General features: G+C 44.7%; 1 protein-coding gene across 13 annotated transcripts in view; it reads left to right on the forward strand.

The window, feature by feature from the left end:
- SEPTIN11 (septin 11) overlaps positions 1-17,917 on the forward strand; it is a 97,762-nt gene that overhangs the window by 53,736 nt on the left and 26,109 nt on the right. For all 13 annotated transcript variants that reach the window (XR_009564047.2, XR_009564046.2, XR_009564044.2 and 10 more), the window contains exons 4-7: positions 7,948-8,134; positions 11,253-11,414; positions 16,228-16,324; positions 17,544-17,712. Coding sequence is in view for 9 of the 13 variants with exons in the window: in XM_060299517.2 (XP_060155500.1) it covers positions 7,948-8,134; positions 11,253-11,414; positions 16,228-16,324; positions 17,544-17,712 (615 nt within the window). In the remaining 4 variants the exon portion in view is untranslated. The remainder of the gene's footprint in view (positions 1-7,947; positions 8,135-11,252; positions 11,415-16,227; positions 16,325-17,543; positions 17,713-17,917) is intronic.

Below are 17,917 nucleotides of genomic sequence, written 5' to 3' on the forward strand. Positions count from 1 at the left end.
TGGGAAAGGCTAAGCCTGGAGGAGGGGTGTGGTAATAATACACAGCTGATACAGTGCTATCAGCTCCTAAAACCCCAAAGTGAAGAAAGCATGTTTGTGAAAGATCGGTTGGAAGAATTGTCGCTGACTTCCAGCCAGCGCAGGATCTTAATATCGATGCTAGTGCCGTGGCCTGAGCACTGTGTGTCCTTTGTGCATTGTCTGGGTCTTCCTGTGGGCTGCTCGTACTTGGGTGGCCCGCTGGGCGCAGAATGGCCACATTGAGTCTGAATATTGAGTGTGGTTTCAGTGGAGCCTAGTGAGGAATTCAGATCGCTCTCTATCCAGCAAGGGTTTGTTAAGCTAATTTGATAATATATATAACAAACTTCTTTGTCAGTGTAGAAGAAGGACATGTTTAAGCTGCTTAAGAAATAAAATGTCTTTTCAGAATTTTGGTCCTGTAGTTTGTATGTCGACAGAAGCTGTTAGCTATGTCAGTCTCACGTATTCATTCACTAAAACTGGTTTACATAGACTTGATGATCTAGTTATAAAAGAATATAGTGAGGTTTTACTTTTTTTCTTTTTTTTTTTTTGAGGTGAAGCAAACAGTCATTTTGTTGACTCGAGTTCTTTCATTTACATCTTATCTCAGGCTATTTTGCTTTAGTAGTTTAGCACCCATCAGTTAGTAGAGAAGGCTGTCCGCAACCACAGGTTTTACTTTTATAAAACACACATAGTCATTTCATAAAGCCAAGCAAGTTTGACCCTTTTCTCTGAGTTGCTGTGTGCCCTTATTTGAGGGAAGCTGTTAAGCCTTAAACCTTCTTGGTGTTAATCTCAAGATCACCCATCCTATTCACTAATCTTGAATTTAAATGCCTTATGATTGTTTTATTTTACTTTTTTTTAACTTTTATTTTTTTTAATTTTTATTTTGTATTTTTAAATTTATTTTTGGCTGCTTTGAGTCTTTGTTGCTGCACGTGGGCTTTCTCTAGTTGCAGTGAGCGGGGGCTACTGTTCGTTGCGGTGCGCGGGCTTCTCATTGCGGTGGCTTCTCTTGTTGCGGAGCATGGGCTGTAGGTGCGCAGGCTTCAGTAGTTGTGGCACATGGGCTCAGTAGTTCTGGCTCATGAGCTCTAGGGTGCAGGCTCAGTAGTTACGGCGCATGGGCTTAGTTGCTCTGCGGCACGTGGGATCTTCCCGGACCAGGGCTCAAACCCATGTCCCCTGCATTGGCAGGCGGATTCTTTTTTTTTTTCAACATCTTTATTGGAGTATAATTGCTTTACAATGGTGTGTTAGTTTCTGCTTTATAACAAAGTGAATCAGTTATACATATACATATGTCCCTATATCTCTTCCCTCTTGCATCTCCCTCCCTCCCACCCTCCCCATCCCACCCCTCAAGGTGGTCACAGAGCACCGAGCTGATCTCCCTGTGCTATGTGGCTGCTTCCCACTAGCTATCTACCCTACACTTGGCAGTGTACTCATGTCCATACCACTCTCTCACTTCGGCCCAGCTTACCCTTCCCCCTCTCCTTGTCCTCAAGTACATTCTCTGCGTCTGCCCCTTTATTCTTGTCCTGCCCCTAGGTTCTTCAGAACCATTTTTTTTTTTTTTTTTAGATTCCATATATATGTGTTCGCATACGGTATTTGTTTTTCTCTTTCTGACTTACTTCACTCTGTATGAGAGACTCTAGGTCCATCCACCTCACTACAAATTTCGTTTCTTTTTATGGCTGGGTAATATTCCATTGTATATCTGTGGCAGGCGGATTCTTAACCACTGTGCCACCAGGGAAGTCCGTTATGATTGTTTTAAATACTTAAGTTCATTCTCAAAAAACGTTTGAGAAAGTTAAAATTAAACTGTCCCAGGCCCAAAGATAATTCCAGAAGGAGGCTTCCAGAGACATTTTTGTGCAGTGACAGCTTAATGGGAATAAGACACCAAATCATTAAGTTACATTATGTTTGCTTAGGGCTCAGAAACTTCATGAGTACCAGGTTTTTTTGTTTTTTTTGTTTATTTGCTTCATTTTCCTCCAAACTGTGTATGTTGTATGTGTGTGTTTTGTAAAGAGGAATTTGAACCATTTTATCGAGGGCTATGTATTGTCTAGATATATTTTAACTATCTGTGATAGAAGTATGAGCACATAGTAATGGCAGAGAAATATTTAACTCATGCTCTAGCTGAGCAAGGAGCTCTATTTTATGTATAGGGCAATTTAAATGCTCTTCAGTAAGCGTTGGCCTGTAATACAGGAGCAGTTGTTAGACATAGTAAGAAAGATTTCATTTTGCATCTGTCAAAATGGACTATCTGTACATTGTGTTGGAATGGAGGAAAGCTAAGCACAGCTGAGCAGTTGCTCTTCATTTATGACCTCAATGCCAGGGAATGATGGAGAGGTTCTTGCCGGAAGGCTGTCTGCAATGCCCACTGAAACAGATGAAGAGAAAACCCTGATGACAGGCAAAAGTGCACGCTGGTCCTCGTGTGGTCACGGAGCCCCCGCCCGAGCAAGGCGGGTCTCCATCTCTGACCTGCGCAGGTCTCTCCCTGGGGTTGGGGAGTGCCATGCTTGTGCACTCCCTGATGGGCAGACATCAGCTGCACCTTCTCAGGGTGTATTCCTGCAGGAATGAGAACCGTCTTCCTGCATTTTGCTGCTCAGTTTCCATGAGCTGTTCTAGCTCTGAGTCATCGCCTCAGCACTGCCATTGCATTTTTACTTCTCCTCTAAATGGGGACGTTCCCTCAGTCTGGTGGGTTTTCACTCACCAGCCCGGAACAGCAGGTGGCCAGTGCAACTCCGATCCACACGTTTGCAGCTGGAGGCCTCTTTAAGAAATTATCTGACTCATTTGGGTCAAATAATAGTTTCCAAGGAGACTCAGAAGAGAGGAAGTGTGATATTAACCTAACCTACATACCAAGTATTTTTTTTTCTTCTGAAATTTCTTGACAGCTGTTGCATAACCTCTTTAAGTGGCATTTAGAACTCTGTGCCCCAGAATGATTGTTGACACTGTTGACTATAAACCCAAATGTCTGTTAAAAAAAAAGTCATTTGGATAGGGTCTGCTTCCTTCAAAAAATTGGAAGTGGGATATGCATTTTTGTATCGATATGTAAACATATGGAAGGGGATGTGCTGTTTCTCTAAACCCATGATTATTTTTACTACTTTGAGGATTAGGCAAGCTTTTCTGCCATCGACGCAAGACTTCAAGAATGTCCCAGTTTGTTTATGTAGGCTTCGGACATGTCAGCATTCCTGCATCATTATCTGCCTGGGACCAGGCTAGCTAGAAGGAGGCAGGAAGAGAGATCTGGTAAGGTTTCCTGTTTTGTTTAACAGCACGATTAACTCTTCGTGGTCCAAGGGCCTCCTTGTTTTGCTGTCTGTACTCTTCAGTAAAGAAGGAAAGAGGTCTGGAGAAGAAGGGAAACCAAATTTTGCCGTAGTGCTGGAAATAAAAGAATTTGTTGGCCTCACATTTGGGAGGTGGGAGATAGAATGTCAATGGCATATTACAAACTATAATGGTAATCAGTCCTAAAAAAGCATGGATAATTGAAATCCACTGAGAGAAGCCTCAAACTCACCAAATCTTTATCAGAGTTATAAAATGGTAATGGAATGGACTGTTTGGTCTTCAAATTCTGTCTTAATTACACTTTCTGGTAGATGTAGTTGAAGGATAAGGAAAATTAACTTTGGTTAATAGATAGAAAGATGGTAGGTACCTGGTCACATATGAAATGGAGAGTCAGTCCCCGAACAATGGCATTGGCTGTTCTGCAGGTGGGTGGCTTGGGTGGATAGAAAACATTGCATAAAATATTTTTTCCCCATCAGTTTTAGGGTCACCTCTGTCAATTTTTTTGTGTTTTTTAATGGCTGCAGATTTATGGGGGGGAAAAATAAGTGGTAGATAAAAAGGAATATCCCATGCCTTAAAAAGAAATTATGTGAAAACGTAAGGACTTGATTTGATCTGCCCTATCCCCCCTCCTTCCCCCACCCTGCCCTTTCCTCTGCTTGATAAGGCCAAAATCCACAGAAGTTTGAATTGGCAGAACAGAATATAAATAGGTATCCTTGCTGTAAGAATGGAAACTAGCAAAAGGCAAAATAGGAATGAAGTTTCCTTATCTTTATGACTTTGAGTGTAGATAACTTATGGACAGGAGTAGGAGAGAGGGCAGAGAGTTTGTTCAAAGGATGTGAAGGGGAGTACAAAGCCACTAGGCTGACTCATTATGCATCAGGAAGAAACTGTTTCATCAGCATAATTAAATCTTGAACACAAGGCATAGTGGTTATGGTAAATTGTTCTCCTGAAATACATTTATTTGTTTATAATGATATAGAGGGTAAAATGGATGGGATTTTGTGCTTGGTTGTGTGTAGGAGGTAGGAGAGGAGGCCTCTGGGTTGAACCCCGGGGTTCTGACACGGCCAGTGGTCTGGATGCGGGTGCAATTTGCTGACCTGAGGGATACGGGGGAGGGTGGGTCTGGGGACAAGATGAAGAGTTTGATTTTGGACATATTTAGAAGAGCAAGTGGAAATATCTGGTGAGCAGTTGGATGGATTGGTCTGAAACTTGGGTGAAAGATCTGGTTAAGTGAAACACAAGAGTAAATGTGATTTTCCAAGGAAACCACATACAGGGAGAAGAGGGAGATTGAAAAGATTGGCCCAAACTCCTTGACAGGTTATGGCAGAAGGAAGCCCGAGGTATAGAGGAGAACAAAAGATGTCTTTGGATATACCAAATCCAGGGCAGAAAGCATGCCTCACTGGAAAAGGAGAGGTGCTATGCACCCCATAATCTTGGAGGATCAGAATCAAAACCAAATGCAAACTGTTGGTGGGAATGTAAACTGTTACAGCCACTATGGAGAACAGTATGGAGGTTCCTTAAAAAACTAAAAATAGAGCTACCATATGACCCAGCAATCCCACTACTGGGCATATACCCAGAGAAAACCACAATTCAAAAAGAGTCATGCACCACAATGTTCATTGCAGCACTGTTTACAATAGCCAGGGCACGGAAGCAAGCTAAGTGTCCATCGACAGATGAATGGATAGAGAAGATGTGGCACATATATACAATGGAATATTACTCAGTCATAAAAAGAAACAAAATTGAGTTGTTTGTAGTGAGGTGGATGGACCTAGAGTCTGTCATACAGAGTGAAGTACGTCAGAAAGAGAAAAATACTGTATGCTAACACATATATGGAATCTAAAAAAAAAAAAAAAAAAAAGGCTCTGAAGAACCTAGGGGCAGGACAGGAGTAATGACTCAGACGTACAGAATGGACTTGAGGACACGGGGAGGGGGGAGGGTAAGCTGTGACAAAGTGAGAGAGTGGCATGGACATATATACACTACCAAACGTAAAATAGATAGCTAGTGGGAAGCAGCTGCATAGCCCAGGGAGATCAGCTCAGTGTTTTGTGACCACCTGGAGGGGTGGGATAGGGAGGGTGGGAGGGAGACGCAAGAGGGAGGAGATAAGGGGACATATGTATATGTATAGCTGATTCACTTTGTTATAAAGCAGAAACTAACACACCATTGTAAAGTAATTATACTGCAGTAAAGATGTTAAAAAAGAAAACAACAAATGCAGAAAGGAAATGAATAGAAAGCAGCAGCGTACTCGGGCCACTCTTGTGGGGAGGAGCTCAGAAGCTGCAAATCAGGAACTGGGGAGGCAGGAAGGAGCACCTGCTGTGAGCTGCTCTCCTCTCCTTGGGGCTAAGAGGGCTAGGGGGACCTTGATTCCCCCAGTCACATGCCTCGGTGTCAGGAGACCGAAAGCTCAGGCCCTGGACTGACAGGGCATGGGTGGGCCTCGCTGGAGTGGCCTGATCATAGTCATGAGTCAGTGGCAGAACAGTTACCATGGAAAGCGGGTCAGTGTAAAGTTCCTTTTTTTTTTTTTCCCTGTCTTTTTGAAAAGTCAGGCTTGCTTTTCTCTTATTTGTTGTTTATTATATTACTATGAAATAGTTATATCTCACAGTTTTATGGGCTAATTCTTTATCTATGTTAGCTCCCTTAATTTGTCACATTAGCTGTCTGATATAGGTAATATCTTTGTCCTTGATATTACCTATGAGGAAATGGAAACACAGAGAGGTTTAGTAGCTTGCCCAAAGCCACACAGTTAGTAAATTATGGATTTGGAGTTTGGTCTTAGGTGGTCTGGCTTGAGTCCATGCTTTTAACCCCCATTTTATGTCACTATCCTATCCTAATAATGGCTATTGTTATATAATTCCTGCCTATATGTTAAAATTGGAAAATGGAGGAGAATCTTATTACTTGCTCAGCCTTTCTATTGGAATTCATTGGGATTTCTACTGTCGCGTTTAGAATTTTACTTAGGCACATTCTGCTTTTTCTTGAAACCTCTAGAGATTTCGCCTGCTCACGTTGAAGCAATGGATTATGATAACTCACCAAGGGAAAATATAAAAAAACTTTTTTCTGTTTTCAGTTTTGGTCGTACATTTTTGTTTGTTTTGTTTTGTTTGTTTTTTCTTTTAGGGCATCTGCTGTCATCCTCATTATAAAAGATTTATAGTTCTCTTTCAGGGATTTCAGTTTAATTTATGGATCCGAGAGTTGATTGTTGAGAGATTTTTATTTTTCTTAATGCCTAAACCGCTCCTCAGCAAGGTAGTAAGTTTGGGGAAGAATTAACCCATTTTATTCCTAATCAGCCCATGTCATTGCTGCTGACCCTTACTTCTGAACAGTCCCCTTGGAGACCTGGAAGAGTTCATGGCTTTTCCACAGTGACCTAATGTACTGTTTAATCCCTGGAGAACATATGGTTTATTGAATATGTCTTCCCAATATGCTATTAGTGATTGTGTTTTTGGTCAGCTGATAGAGTCATGTGTAATTATTCAAAATGGATTTGAATTATGATTTGGTGAGAAGAGAGGGTTACAGAGTTTACCTTCAGATCATAAAATTTGAGAGCTGGGGAGAATCTTGATCATAATAGACCAGGCAGTTCAGTTTATAGATGAGGTTATGGCACGCGCAGGGCTTTATGAGAGTACGGAGAAGCCCTCGTCCCCGGGGGATGGGGGCGCAGGAGCAGGGCGGGGCTGCCAGCAGGAGGAGGTGCTGCATCCTGAAACTGCAGAGCAGTTTCATCTTGTGCACCGATGCCGATCAGCTGGGAGAGGCTGTCAACATCACTTTATTGAGACAGATTTTGAGGCTCAGTTTTGGCCCAGCAGGAAAGAATGCCACAGTCTCTAGCAATACCTTCATGGGTGCCATGGGGGAAGTGACAGTGCGTCTCACCTATTTCCAGTTGCTGTTTTAAAGGCCGAATGTTAGCCAGGGGAATAATAGGAAGAAGACCATTCCAGGTTGAGGTGTGGGGGGATGGGATGGCTAGCACGAGGAAAGGCACAGAGGCAGGCGAGAGCTTGACATGTGGGACAGAAAGGGTGAGCCCCGGAAGGGGTTGGAGAGAGGGCCTGGGGTGATGTTCAGGGGCCAGATGGCTAAAGGCCTGGGCTGCCAAGGTAAGGAACTTGGGCCTTAGCTCTTAGGGAAGAAGGAGCCACTGAAGACTTCCCTGGAGGATTGTACAAAGAGGTTTGAGACTAGCAACATGCTGATTTGAAAATGTGTTTTAAAAAACCTTCTGGGGGCTTCCCGGGTGGCGCAGTGGTTGAGAGTCCGCCTGCCGATGCAGGGGACACGGGTTCGTGCCCCGGTCCGGGAAGATCCCACGTGCCGCGGAGCGGCTGGGCCCGTGAGCCATGGCCGCTGAGCCTGCGCGTCCGGAGCCTGTGCTCCGCAACGGGAGAGGCCACAACAGTGAGAGGCCCGCGTACCGCAAAAAAGGAAAAACAACAACAACAAAAAAAACCTTCTTCTGCATCCTAGCTATAAGCCGATCGTGGAATATATCGATGCCCAGTTTGAGGCCTACTTGCAAGAGGAATTGAAGATCAAACGTTCTCTCTTCAACTACCACGACACCAGGATCCACGCATGCCTCTACTTCATTGCCCCCACTGGACATTCGCTGAAGTCCCTGGACCTGGTCACCATGAAGAAGCTGGACAGTAAGGTACTCACTGCTGTTCTGGGTACCGTCCACTCTCCTGTAAGATCACTTCTATCCGGGGGCCCCAATTTAACTCTGCTTTCAGTGTAACTTGGTGTTTTGTTTTAAAGACTATGTTTTAGAGCAGTTTTAGGTTCACAGCAAAACTAAGAGGAAGGTGCAGAGATTTTCCACATACTCGCTGCCCCGTGACATGCATGGCCCCACTCCCACCCCATTGCCAACATTCCCATCAGATGGTGTATTTGTACAACTGGAGAACCTACAGTGCCACATCACTGTCACCCCAAGTCCATAGTTCACATGAGGGTGCACTCTTGCTGTTGTGCATTCTGTGGGCTTAGACACATTTATAATGACATGTTCATCACTAGAGTATCATACAGAGTAATTTCACTGCCCTAAGAGGCTTCTTTCGCCACCTGTTTATCCCTCCCTACTTCCTAACCCTGTATTTGTTTTTTCTGGTTGACGGAGCCATAGGGTTTTGAAAAAAATGGTTCAAAACCTCTCTGGCTATTAGGACAAAATAAAACAAACAAAACCATGTAGCTTATTACAAAGTATTTTTAGTTCTTAAATTAGCACTAGTGTATGCTTTGTTGAGGGTTGGGGAATTATACAGTGGAGACACCTAAAGGGTCGTAGGAAGGCTCACATTTAGTGAGATTGAACTATAATTTCATGCTTTGTTTATTTTCTTAAAAACTTTCTTTTAAATCTCTCTTTGAAAGGTTTTTACAGGCTTGGCTTTAATTTGAAGTTTAACATGGAAAAAAGAACTGTTTATTTTTTTTTATCTATGGGATAAGGATGGTCCAACTTCTTAGATTTTAAAACTGAGCTGCACCATTTGTTCAAAAGAAGTGGAGTCTCAGATCAAGCCTGACCCCTAACCTTTGCACATTTATAACCTTTCTCCTTCACAACATTTGGAGGAAGGGACTGATGAGTTTGACAACATTTGATGATCTACTTTATGATTAATTGAGCTATAGTATTTCCTCTTAGATTCTAACCTCCTTTTGAGTTCAATACAAAGTCTTACCTTTAGAGGGCTTTGTTGGGTGTTATTTTCTGTCCGAACAACACTGTTTAAAAGATGCCTTCGCTCCGGAGGGACATAATACTGAGAGAATGCTGAGAAGATCAGCCTGTCCCCAAGGCCTCTGCCTGTACCAGCCCAAAAAGGGGCCTGCGGGCTGACACCGAGCCAGGCACCCGGGGCCTCCAGCTTGCGCAGACGCACTGCTTTACAGAAACATATTCTACCAGCCAGAAAGGAGTCCTGCAGCTAGAGCACTCTTGGGAGAATAAATGGAAACCCTTCCTCGTCTCATTTGATTCAGCTTCAGTGAACCATGGATGGTGGCTCACTGGGCAGGGAGGTCTGCTTCCTGCCTGTCGGGTCCTTGAGGGCAGGGCTGGGAAGCAGACAGAGGGAGGTGGCTTCCTCCCTGAGGCTGAGCTTGTAGACCACGCCAGGGTGATATCCAGCACGGGAGTATGCTTCAATTTAAAAAGGGAAAGAAAATAAGGCAAAACAAACAGCTAATCAAAACAAAACAAAACAATCGCTACAAAGCTGGTTAAACAGCTTTCAAAGAACTATTATTGTTGTAGAGCTGAAGTGCTAGGGAGTATCTGAAAACGGTATCGTCAAAGGTTTGTTGATACAAGTAAAGTGAAGAGTTAAGGCAAACAGATGACAATTTCAGACAGGATTTCCAAGCACCTGCCACTGAGGAAGAAGAGATTTTAAATCTAAATTTGCTTGGTTCCTCTATCTACTCTAATCAAATTGGCCAAGAAAATACGAACCTCTGCCATTTTGTCCATGTTGATATTAATCCAATACTAAGTGTGCACAAAAGTTAGCCAGTACAAACCATAGGGAGGGGTTTGTTCCCCACGTCCTGGTCCAGGCGTTCTCCCACCCTCAATGATGTCTGTCTCGCTGAGGCAACTTGCTGCGGGAAGCCCACTCATGATAAGGTTAGGATTGGGTTGAGGAATAGGGCAGGACAGATTTTTCCATCAACGGGTCATCTCACTCTGGTTTATCAGGGATATTTGACTTGGCTCTTGGGATAAAAGGAGAAGCAAAGGAATGCAGATGTGACCCGGAAAACCCCCCCAAAGACTCCCTCTTCTCTGGCTGGGACTGATCGCTTTCTCACGGAGCCTGTTCCCTTTTCACCTGAGCTGGGTGGAGAGCATGGTCCCCGGTATCAGATGTCAGTAGCAACTTGTTGAAACCTCTGTACCAATCAGGGAGTGGAAGAAAGTTAATTGTAAAAAATCGATTTTAAAGAATGTGTCCTGTGGACAGTGCTGGGGTAAGTTGGGAGCAGAGTGTCCCACCTTGGGCTTTGGGGCTTGCGCTTGAGGGTCCTTGGCCCTCGTTCTGGGCTTTCTGCCAGTGTTGTCAAACGTCAGAGTTCTCACCTGGTCTTTGTATCTGATGCTCTGAAAGTGAGCCTTGTCTTTTGGCACTAGGTCTCATTCTGGCACAAAGAAGTAATGTGATAGAAGCTGATTTTCAAGAGAATTAGTTGGTGTGATTTTGAAAAATTTAAAAGTAGGTGAAATCAATTTTGTTTCGGTTAATACTTAGGTTCTCTGCTTCCAGCAGTTCTCAAGTCATCAGAAGAAAGAAAGGATGCTGTCCTGCATAGAGCTGAATATTCCACTATTCTAACTAATGAAAATCTTGGTATTAGACTGTTAGAAACATGCAAAAATCAAACTCCTAAAGTAGCTGGGAGGAGTCAAAAAGGAGTGGTTACTCAAAGAATAGGCTTCTTTGTTACCGCTCTTTGTCATAGAGTAACACTTCCTTTTACACCGTAAAGAAGAATGAGGTGGCATAGAAGAGGAAATTACGAGGATGCTTTCTTTCAGTGCCAGATGGGAGCGAGTAAAAATGTTCAGAGATGGAACTAAAAGATTATTCCATATCTTCTTAATTTTGCATCTAGGTAAAAAGTCCAATATTTAATATCATCTCTATTTCTAAGGGAAGTCTTACAATTTCTGCTGCTTTGTTTTCTGTATTGTATTCATTTGTCTATTTTTCTTACGTTGGAATCGTATAAAAATGGATGTGTTTGGTTTATAGGTGAACATCATTCCAATCATTGCAAAAGCTGACACCATTGCCAAGAACGAATTGCACAAATTCAAGAGTAAGATCATGAGTGAACTAGTCAGCAATGGAGTCCAGATATATCAGTTCCCCACAGACGAAGAAACGGTGGCAGAAATTAATGCAACGATGAGTGTAAGTCCTCAAGTAAGAAAGGACCAACCAGTGATTTTCTTGAAAGCTTTTCTTAGTAGCAGCATTGTGCAGTGGCTAGAACATTGGACTAGCATCTAACATACTCAGTGGGGTCCAGCTCTGCCACTGTTTCAAGTCATTTAATCACCCTACTCCTCAGTTTGTCCATCTGTCAAATGGGAGAGTTAGACAAGATCTCAGATCTCCTTCCTGCTCTAACAGTTATGATTTCCACAGCAAATCTTGTGGGAAGGGAATGCCAGCCCAGCACCATTTCACACAACGCAGCTTAGAGGAACTAGCTCTCTGCTTGCTTCTGCCAGTGTCAGCAGAAATATATCCACCTGCCTCTCTTTTGCTTCTGTGATTGGTTCCTGCCTTTTTCTCCTTTCTGCATTCCCCACCCGTTCCTGAATCATGAGGTAAACTGGCAGTGGAGGGTAGAATTTCCACATCACAGGGAGGAATGGTCAGGAGATAAATGATGAAAGCTTCAGCAATCTAGGTGTGCCTGTGATATAATCTCTCCTGATGACACTCCGTCCTGCTAGTCGATACCCAAGTCTTTCCCACTGCTCCTGTGTGTCTCATAGCCGTGGCTCACCTCTGTGTCACGTAACTGTACCCATCTTTCTTCAGTTGGGAATGCCCGACTTCTGTAGAAGAAGCAGCATTCTTCACACATAGTTGATGCCCACTGAGGGTGTTTGGAATTCTTAAAACTGCAGGTTAGTTTTCAATGGAATGTAATTAGAAGCTGTTAAATAGCTTGGCCTTCCCTGAATACGTGCTCAAAATTGATTCAGAAGTGTGCTGGTGGCAGCGGAAGTCAGTCTAGATTTTTTAATTTGTGGTCCGTTGAGGTATGTTTTACTTTCCTCAGATCTGATCGTGACAAGTGTCTAATCAAGTCATTATTAAAGGCACTAAAGGTGCTCTTTTTTTTTTTTTCCCCCGGTACGCAGGCCTCTCACTGTTGTGGCCTCTCCTGTTGCGGAGCACAGGCTCCGGACGCGCAGGCTCAGCGGCCATGGCTCACGGGCCCAGCCGCTCCGCGGCATGTGGGATCTTCCCGGACCGGGGCACAAACCCGTGTCCCCCGCATCGGCAGGCGGACTCTCAACCGCTGCGCCACCAGGGAAGCCCTAAAGGCGCTCTTTTAATTAACAGCTTTGTTGAGATATAATTGATATACTGTATGACACCCATTTAAAGTATACAATTCAGTGGTTTTTAGCGTATTCACAGAATTGTGCAACTATTGCCGCAATCCATTTTAGAACATTTTCATCACCCCAGGAGGAAACCGTATACCTTTTAGATGTCAGCCCTCTAACCATCAAACACTGGCAACCACTAAGCTACCTCCTTGTCTCTGTAGGTTTGCCTGTTCTGGACATTTTATATAAAGAAAGTCATACTGAAGCTTGTCTGGAGAATTAAATGACTTGGTCAAACCCTTCCAGTTAAGAGCAGCACTGGGATTCTGACCCAGTCCACCTGGTCCCAGTCTCGTTGCTGTTTGCCATCGTAATTAGGAGACCAGACTAATTCCACAAAACTGCTTCTTCCTTCTTCCATTCAGCATACGGACTTTTCTAGATATGGCTGTTATCATTTAAGGAGGAACTTTTCCCATAAATCACTCCCGACATGATTAGGGCTTTGGAAGGGAATGTAACTTTCCCCTTCTCTGGGAAATTGTTGAATTTAAAATTTTACGGGGCGTCCCTGGTAGCCCAGTGGTTAAGAATCTGCCTGCCAATGCAGGGGACACGGGTTTGAGCCCTGGTCTGGGAAGATCCCACGTGCCGCGGAGCAACTAGGCCGCTGCACCACAACTGCTGAGCCTGCGCTCTAGAGCCTGCGTGCCATGACTACTGAAGCCCGCGTGCCTAGAGCCCATCTCCGCAATAAGAGAAGCTACCGCAACGAGAAGCCCGCGCACTGTAACAAAAAGTAGCCCGTTCTCACTGCAACTAGAGAAAGCCTGTGCACAGCAACGAAGGCCCAAAGCAGCCAAAAATAAATTTAAAAAAAAATTTTTTTTAAATAAAATAAATAAAATTCAGGGATCTCATTAATGCAGAGATAGACCAGCTAGGCTCTGTCCTAGTCTGGTCACACTGAGTCATGTGACCCCCCCCAGCTGTCATGCTCCTGTGTCCAGGATAGTAAAGGGTCTGGAATTCTTGGAAAGAACTGGAGAGCAGATTCTTCCTGGGAAATGGCCATGAGGGCATGCGAAAGGAAGGTAATCATAGGGGAGAGAGACTAGACTCACTTAAAAGGTAGAACCAAAACCAGAGGGCAAAAGAGCATTGCGGGCTTTGGGCCCAGTGAAGTGCACGTTTAACTCGTGGTGCCTTCATCACAGGTAGTTGGTGGGCAACAGATTCTGCTTCAACTCACTCAGAAGAGCTACCATGGAGGGAATTCCTACATAGGCTCCACCCCTAAAATTCTCTGGTTCTGGGTACTGAGAACTTGGTGGTAATAGTAGTGCCTGACATTTTGACATTTATGGAGCACTTATTACTATGCATCGGGCACTGCTCCAGGCTCCACATTTAATGTTCACACCAGTCCCACGGACCCAAGCGGAGGAGCGTACTTGGTTATAGCACCACTAAAAGCTCAGGCTGGGACGGCACGTGTTTATTCGGCCGTAGGGCTGCCATTTGGGGTCAGTGGGATTCAGGAAGTAACATGAATGAATACCATCCAATTTTTCTCTGTATATCCCTTCCTGTCCTTTTAAATAATTTTGCATGGCCATGAAACTAAATTTGTGTTACATTTCTTGGAAAGAAAATACCCATGAATCTTTGCTCTTTTTCTCTCTTTATCAGATTCACAGAACTGATATTCCCAAATTCATTGTGCTCTTTAGCAAGGAATTTTCTTCTAGGGTCTTCCTTGCAGGCAGTTCCTGGTGATGAAATCCCATATGATAAGTGGAAAGCAGATTTCATTGGCGGTTGCTTTCGTCACTCAGGTCGAGCGGAGGGGGCAGTTCCCTGGGTCGGCACAGCAGAACGTGGGCTGGAAGGGTCCTATTACCCCTCAGCTCCAGGGAACCACATTTCAGTTCCAGATGCTGAAAAAGAGAACGTGCTTTCTTTCCTTCCTACAGAGTGAGATGAACTAGAAAATATAAGTATCTGGAGCGCCAGACCAAATACCAGTTGGGCGGCCCGGGCTGAGGATTTTGCCAAGCTCTGGGAGAGGATCTGGCTTTAAAACACTCTTGTCTGCCTCAGTGTATCTGTAGTGGAAGAGCACTGGGTCAGGGAGCCCTAAATAATAATTCTCAGAGCAGCCATTTCAGATGTTCTTCTCATGTGCTAATAGGAGAAAGATAGAATTACTGTTTTCTCCCCGGAATGTAGCCATAGTTACCAAATAAACCAACGTGGCACAGCCAGTTGTCTTGAATAGTAGCTCTGCTCAAGGTAAGTCGGGGTGCAAGGCTTGAGCCAGTAAGTGGAGCTAAAGTATATTTGACTTGAATTTTGTGCAATGATCAACTGTCTAAAGCAGTGCTGTTCAGTAGAAATACGAGCCACACGAGTAATTTAAATTTTCCAGTAGCCATATTTTTTTTAAATAAATAAATTTATTTATTTATTTATTTATTTTTGGCTGTGTTGGGTCTTCGTTTCTGTGCGAGGGCTTCCTCTAGTTGCGGCGAGCGGGTCCACTCTTCATCGCGGTGCGCGGGCTTCTCACTACCGCGGCCTCTCCCGTTGTGGAGCACAGGCTCCGGACACGCAGGCTCAGTAGTTGTGGCTCATGGGCCCAGCTGCTCCGCGGCATGTGGGGTCTTCCCAGACCAGGGCTCGAACCCGTGTCACCTGCATTGGCAGGCAGCTCAACCGCTGCGCCACCAGGGAAGTCCCAGTAGCCACATTTTTAAAAAGTAAAAAGAAACATAAAATTAATTTTAAGACCTTATTTAACCCAGTATATCAAAAATATCATTTCAACATGTAACCAATATAAAAATTATTAATGAGATGTTTCCATAGCAGGGCTTTGAGGTCCTCTGTGTGTATGTGTGTGTGTATTCTTTTTTTGTCGTACCACGTGACTTGTGGGATCTTAGTTCCCCAGCCAGGGATTTAATCCAGTCGCTGGCAGTGAGTGTCGAGTTCTAACCACTGGACTGCCAGGGAATTCCCCCAATGTATAGTTTATAATTACATACATCCCAACTTGGACGCATACCTAACTTACTGCTAACATATTTAAAAGTTTTTCAATGTGAAGTAAGTACCAAAAAGATAATTTTCCTTCATGTTTGCATCTACGTTAACAAAACTGGTTCTTCTTTTTTTTAAGAAGATCTGAGTTTGAAGCAAAGTGAAATGCAGTCCTACCAAAACAATAAAGTGATAATTAATGGAAAAATATTTCACACTGCTTCCCTTTAAATGTAACTTAATTAAAAGTAAATAAAATTTAAATTTTCTTCGTTTTACAAGCCTCCTTTCAAGTGCTCAATAACCACATAGACCAGTGGCTAGTCTCAGGCAGTGGACATCCCACGCTTACCATAGAATCGCAAAGACTCCTAGTTTCCCCCTGAGTCCAGCTCATGTCAGATACTTGGCATCTGGTTGTAGGGGGGCTCGGATACACGAAGCCCAATCCCACTGAACTGTTGAGCCCCTCGCTCTTCTGCCCTCCCTCGCCCTTTTCTCTTGCCCTGAGCAGAGGCCTGCGGGGGGAGGGGGCGTGTGGAAGCCGAGGAGAGCACGTGTTTGCAGCACGGGGAGGATAACCGCTCTCTGTCCTGTGTTGCTGGCAGGTCCACCTCCCTTTCGCAGTGGTCGGCAGCACCGAGGAGGTGAAGATTGGCAACAAGATGGCAAAGGCCAGGCAGTACCCCTGGGGTGTGGTGCAGGGTACGTGCGCATCGCGGGGAAGGGCTTCCTCGTGTGTCACCCCCAGGGTGGCTGTCCCCGCGGGGTTTGGGCGGGTCCTTGACGTGGGCAGGTGGAAGGGGGTGGCAGGGTTTTACACCTGGCAGTCGTGGAGGCCAGAAAGAAGCAGGGAGGCTGGGAAGCAATGGAGAGAAGTGGTTGCAGAGCCCTCGTGCCGATGAGGCAGCCCCCCAAGAATGCTGGGTTGTGTGGGGAATTTCGTATAAATTCCTGCTGGAAGAGAGATCTTCCCTGGGTGTTTGAATGAGTTCTTCATCAGCAAAGAATAAGAAAAGCTGCAGAAAGCTTCTTGCGAACAAGAGGATACTTGTTTCTCCATTATCTCTGGAAAAATTGTCTTCTTGGTTTTTTTTTTTTTGGAAATTGTCTTCTCAGTAAATATCTGAGAACAAGGGACCTATAATTGTTGTGGGACATGACCACAATCTCTAACCTGAAGACATTTCCTATGTCACTTTGATGGGCAAGGTCTCAGATTCTATTACCAACCCTTGTGTGTTGTGAAGGAGGGACGTCCAATGCTATGGATTAAGCAGGGTGGCTGCAGAAAGTTCCCTCATTGGCTTATGATATATCAGTCCTCCGTTTCCTTTGTTCTGAGTAAAGGCAATAAATCTGTGAGACATGAGAAAGCACAGTACCTTTGAGATATGTAGGAAAATTATGGTTTTTATCAATCTTCCCAAATTCTCTACAATAGAAAAACTTGCTTTATAGTGTTGTTGATAAAATTAAAGGAGATGATACATAAACACTGCCTTGTACAGGTCCCGACAGCACGGAGGGGTAGAAATCGGCCTGGCTTTGGAGCCAGAGGTGACGGGGTCTGAATATAGACTCTGCTGCCTCTGTCTGGGAGGTCAACCTGCTCATCAAAGCCACGCTCTGCATCTGGGAATCCTGCTAGGCAGAACTGCTACCAAGAGTCAAGACAGTATTGGCAAAGCTCCTCCCACGGTGCCCCGCCCTCAGCAGCCACCCTCATCATCAATCATGGTCCCTGCTGTCAGAAATCCTGTCTCTGTAGGGGTGTAAGGAGGATCCAGTGAAGGATCTTCGGGTGACCTTGAGGCCTCCGAGATTTCAGGGGCAATGGTAACTACGTCTTAGAAAGATCACTTCAGATTTTCATGACATCGCTGCTGAGAGCCCTCCCCGCTCTCTTCCCTATCTCCTGCAGTTGAGAATGAAAACCACTGTGATTTTGTGAAACTTCGGGAGATGCTGATCCGTGTGAACATGGAAGACTTGCGAGAACAGACTCACACCCGCCATTATGAGCTGTATCGGCGCTGTAAGCTCGAAGAGATGGGGTTCAAGGACACCGACCCTGACAGCAAGCCCTTCAGGTATGTGGGCACCTGGCAGTCAGGCCCCCCAGGCAGCGGTGTGAGTGGCGTGCTGGCGCATCACAGAAATGCTCGTTGGATTGAGATATGGGTGGTGGAGGGACCTGGGGGGGGCAGATTCGTAGCACGGATCGCCAGGCGTTGCGATAACCGCTTTATTTGTATCATCTAGAGTACCCGATGTAGCTGATGTCATTATTGCATC

Source organism: Globicephala melas, chromosome 5, assembly GCF_963455315.2.
Source record: "Globicephala melas chromosome 5, mGloMel1.2, whole genome shotgun sequence".
Classification (NCBI taxonomy): domain Eukaryota; kingdom Metazoa; phylum Chordata; class Mammalia; order Artiodactyla; family Delphinidae; genus Globicephala; species Globicephala melas.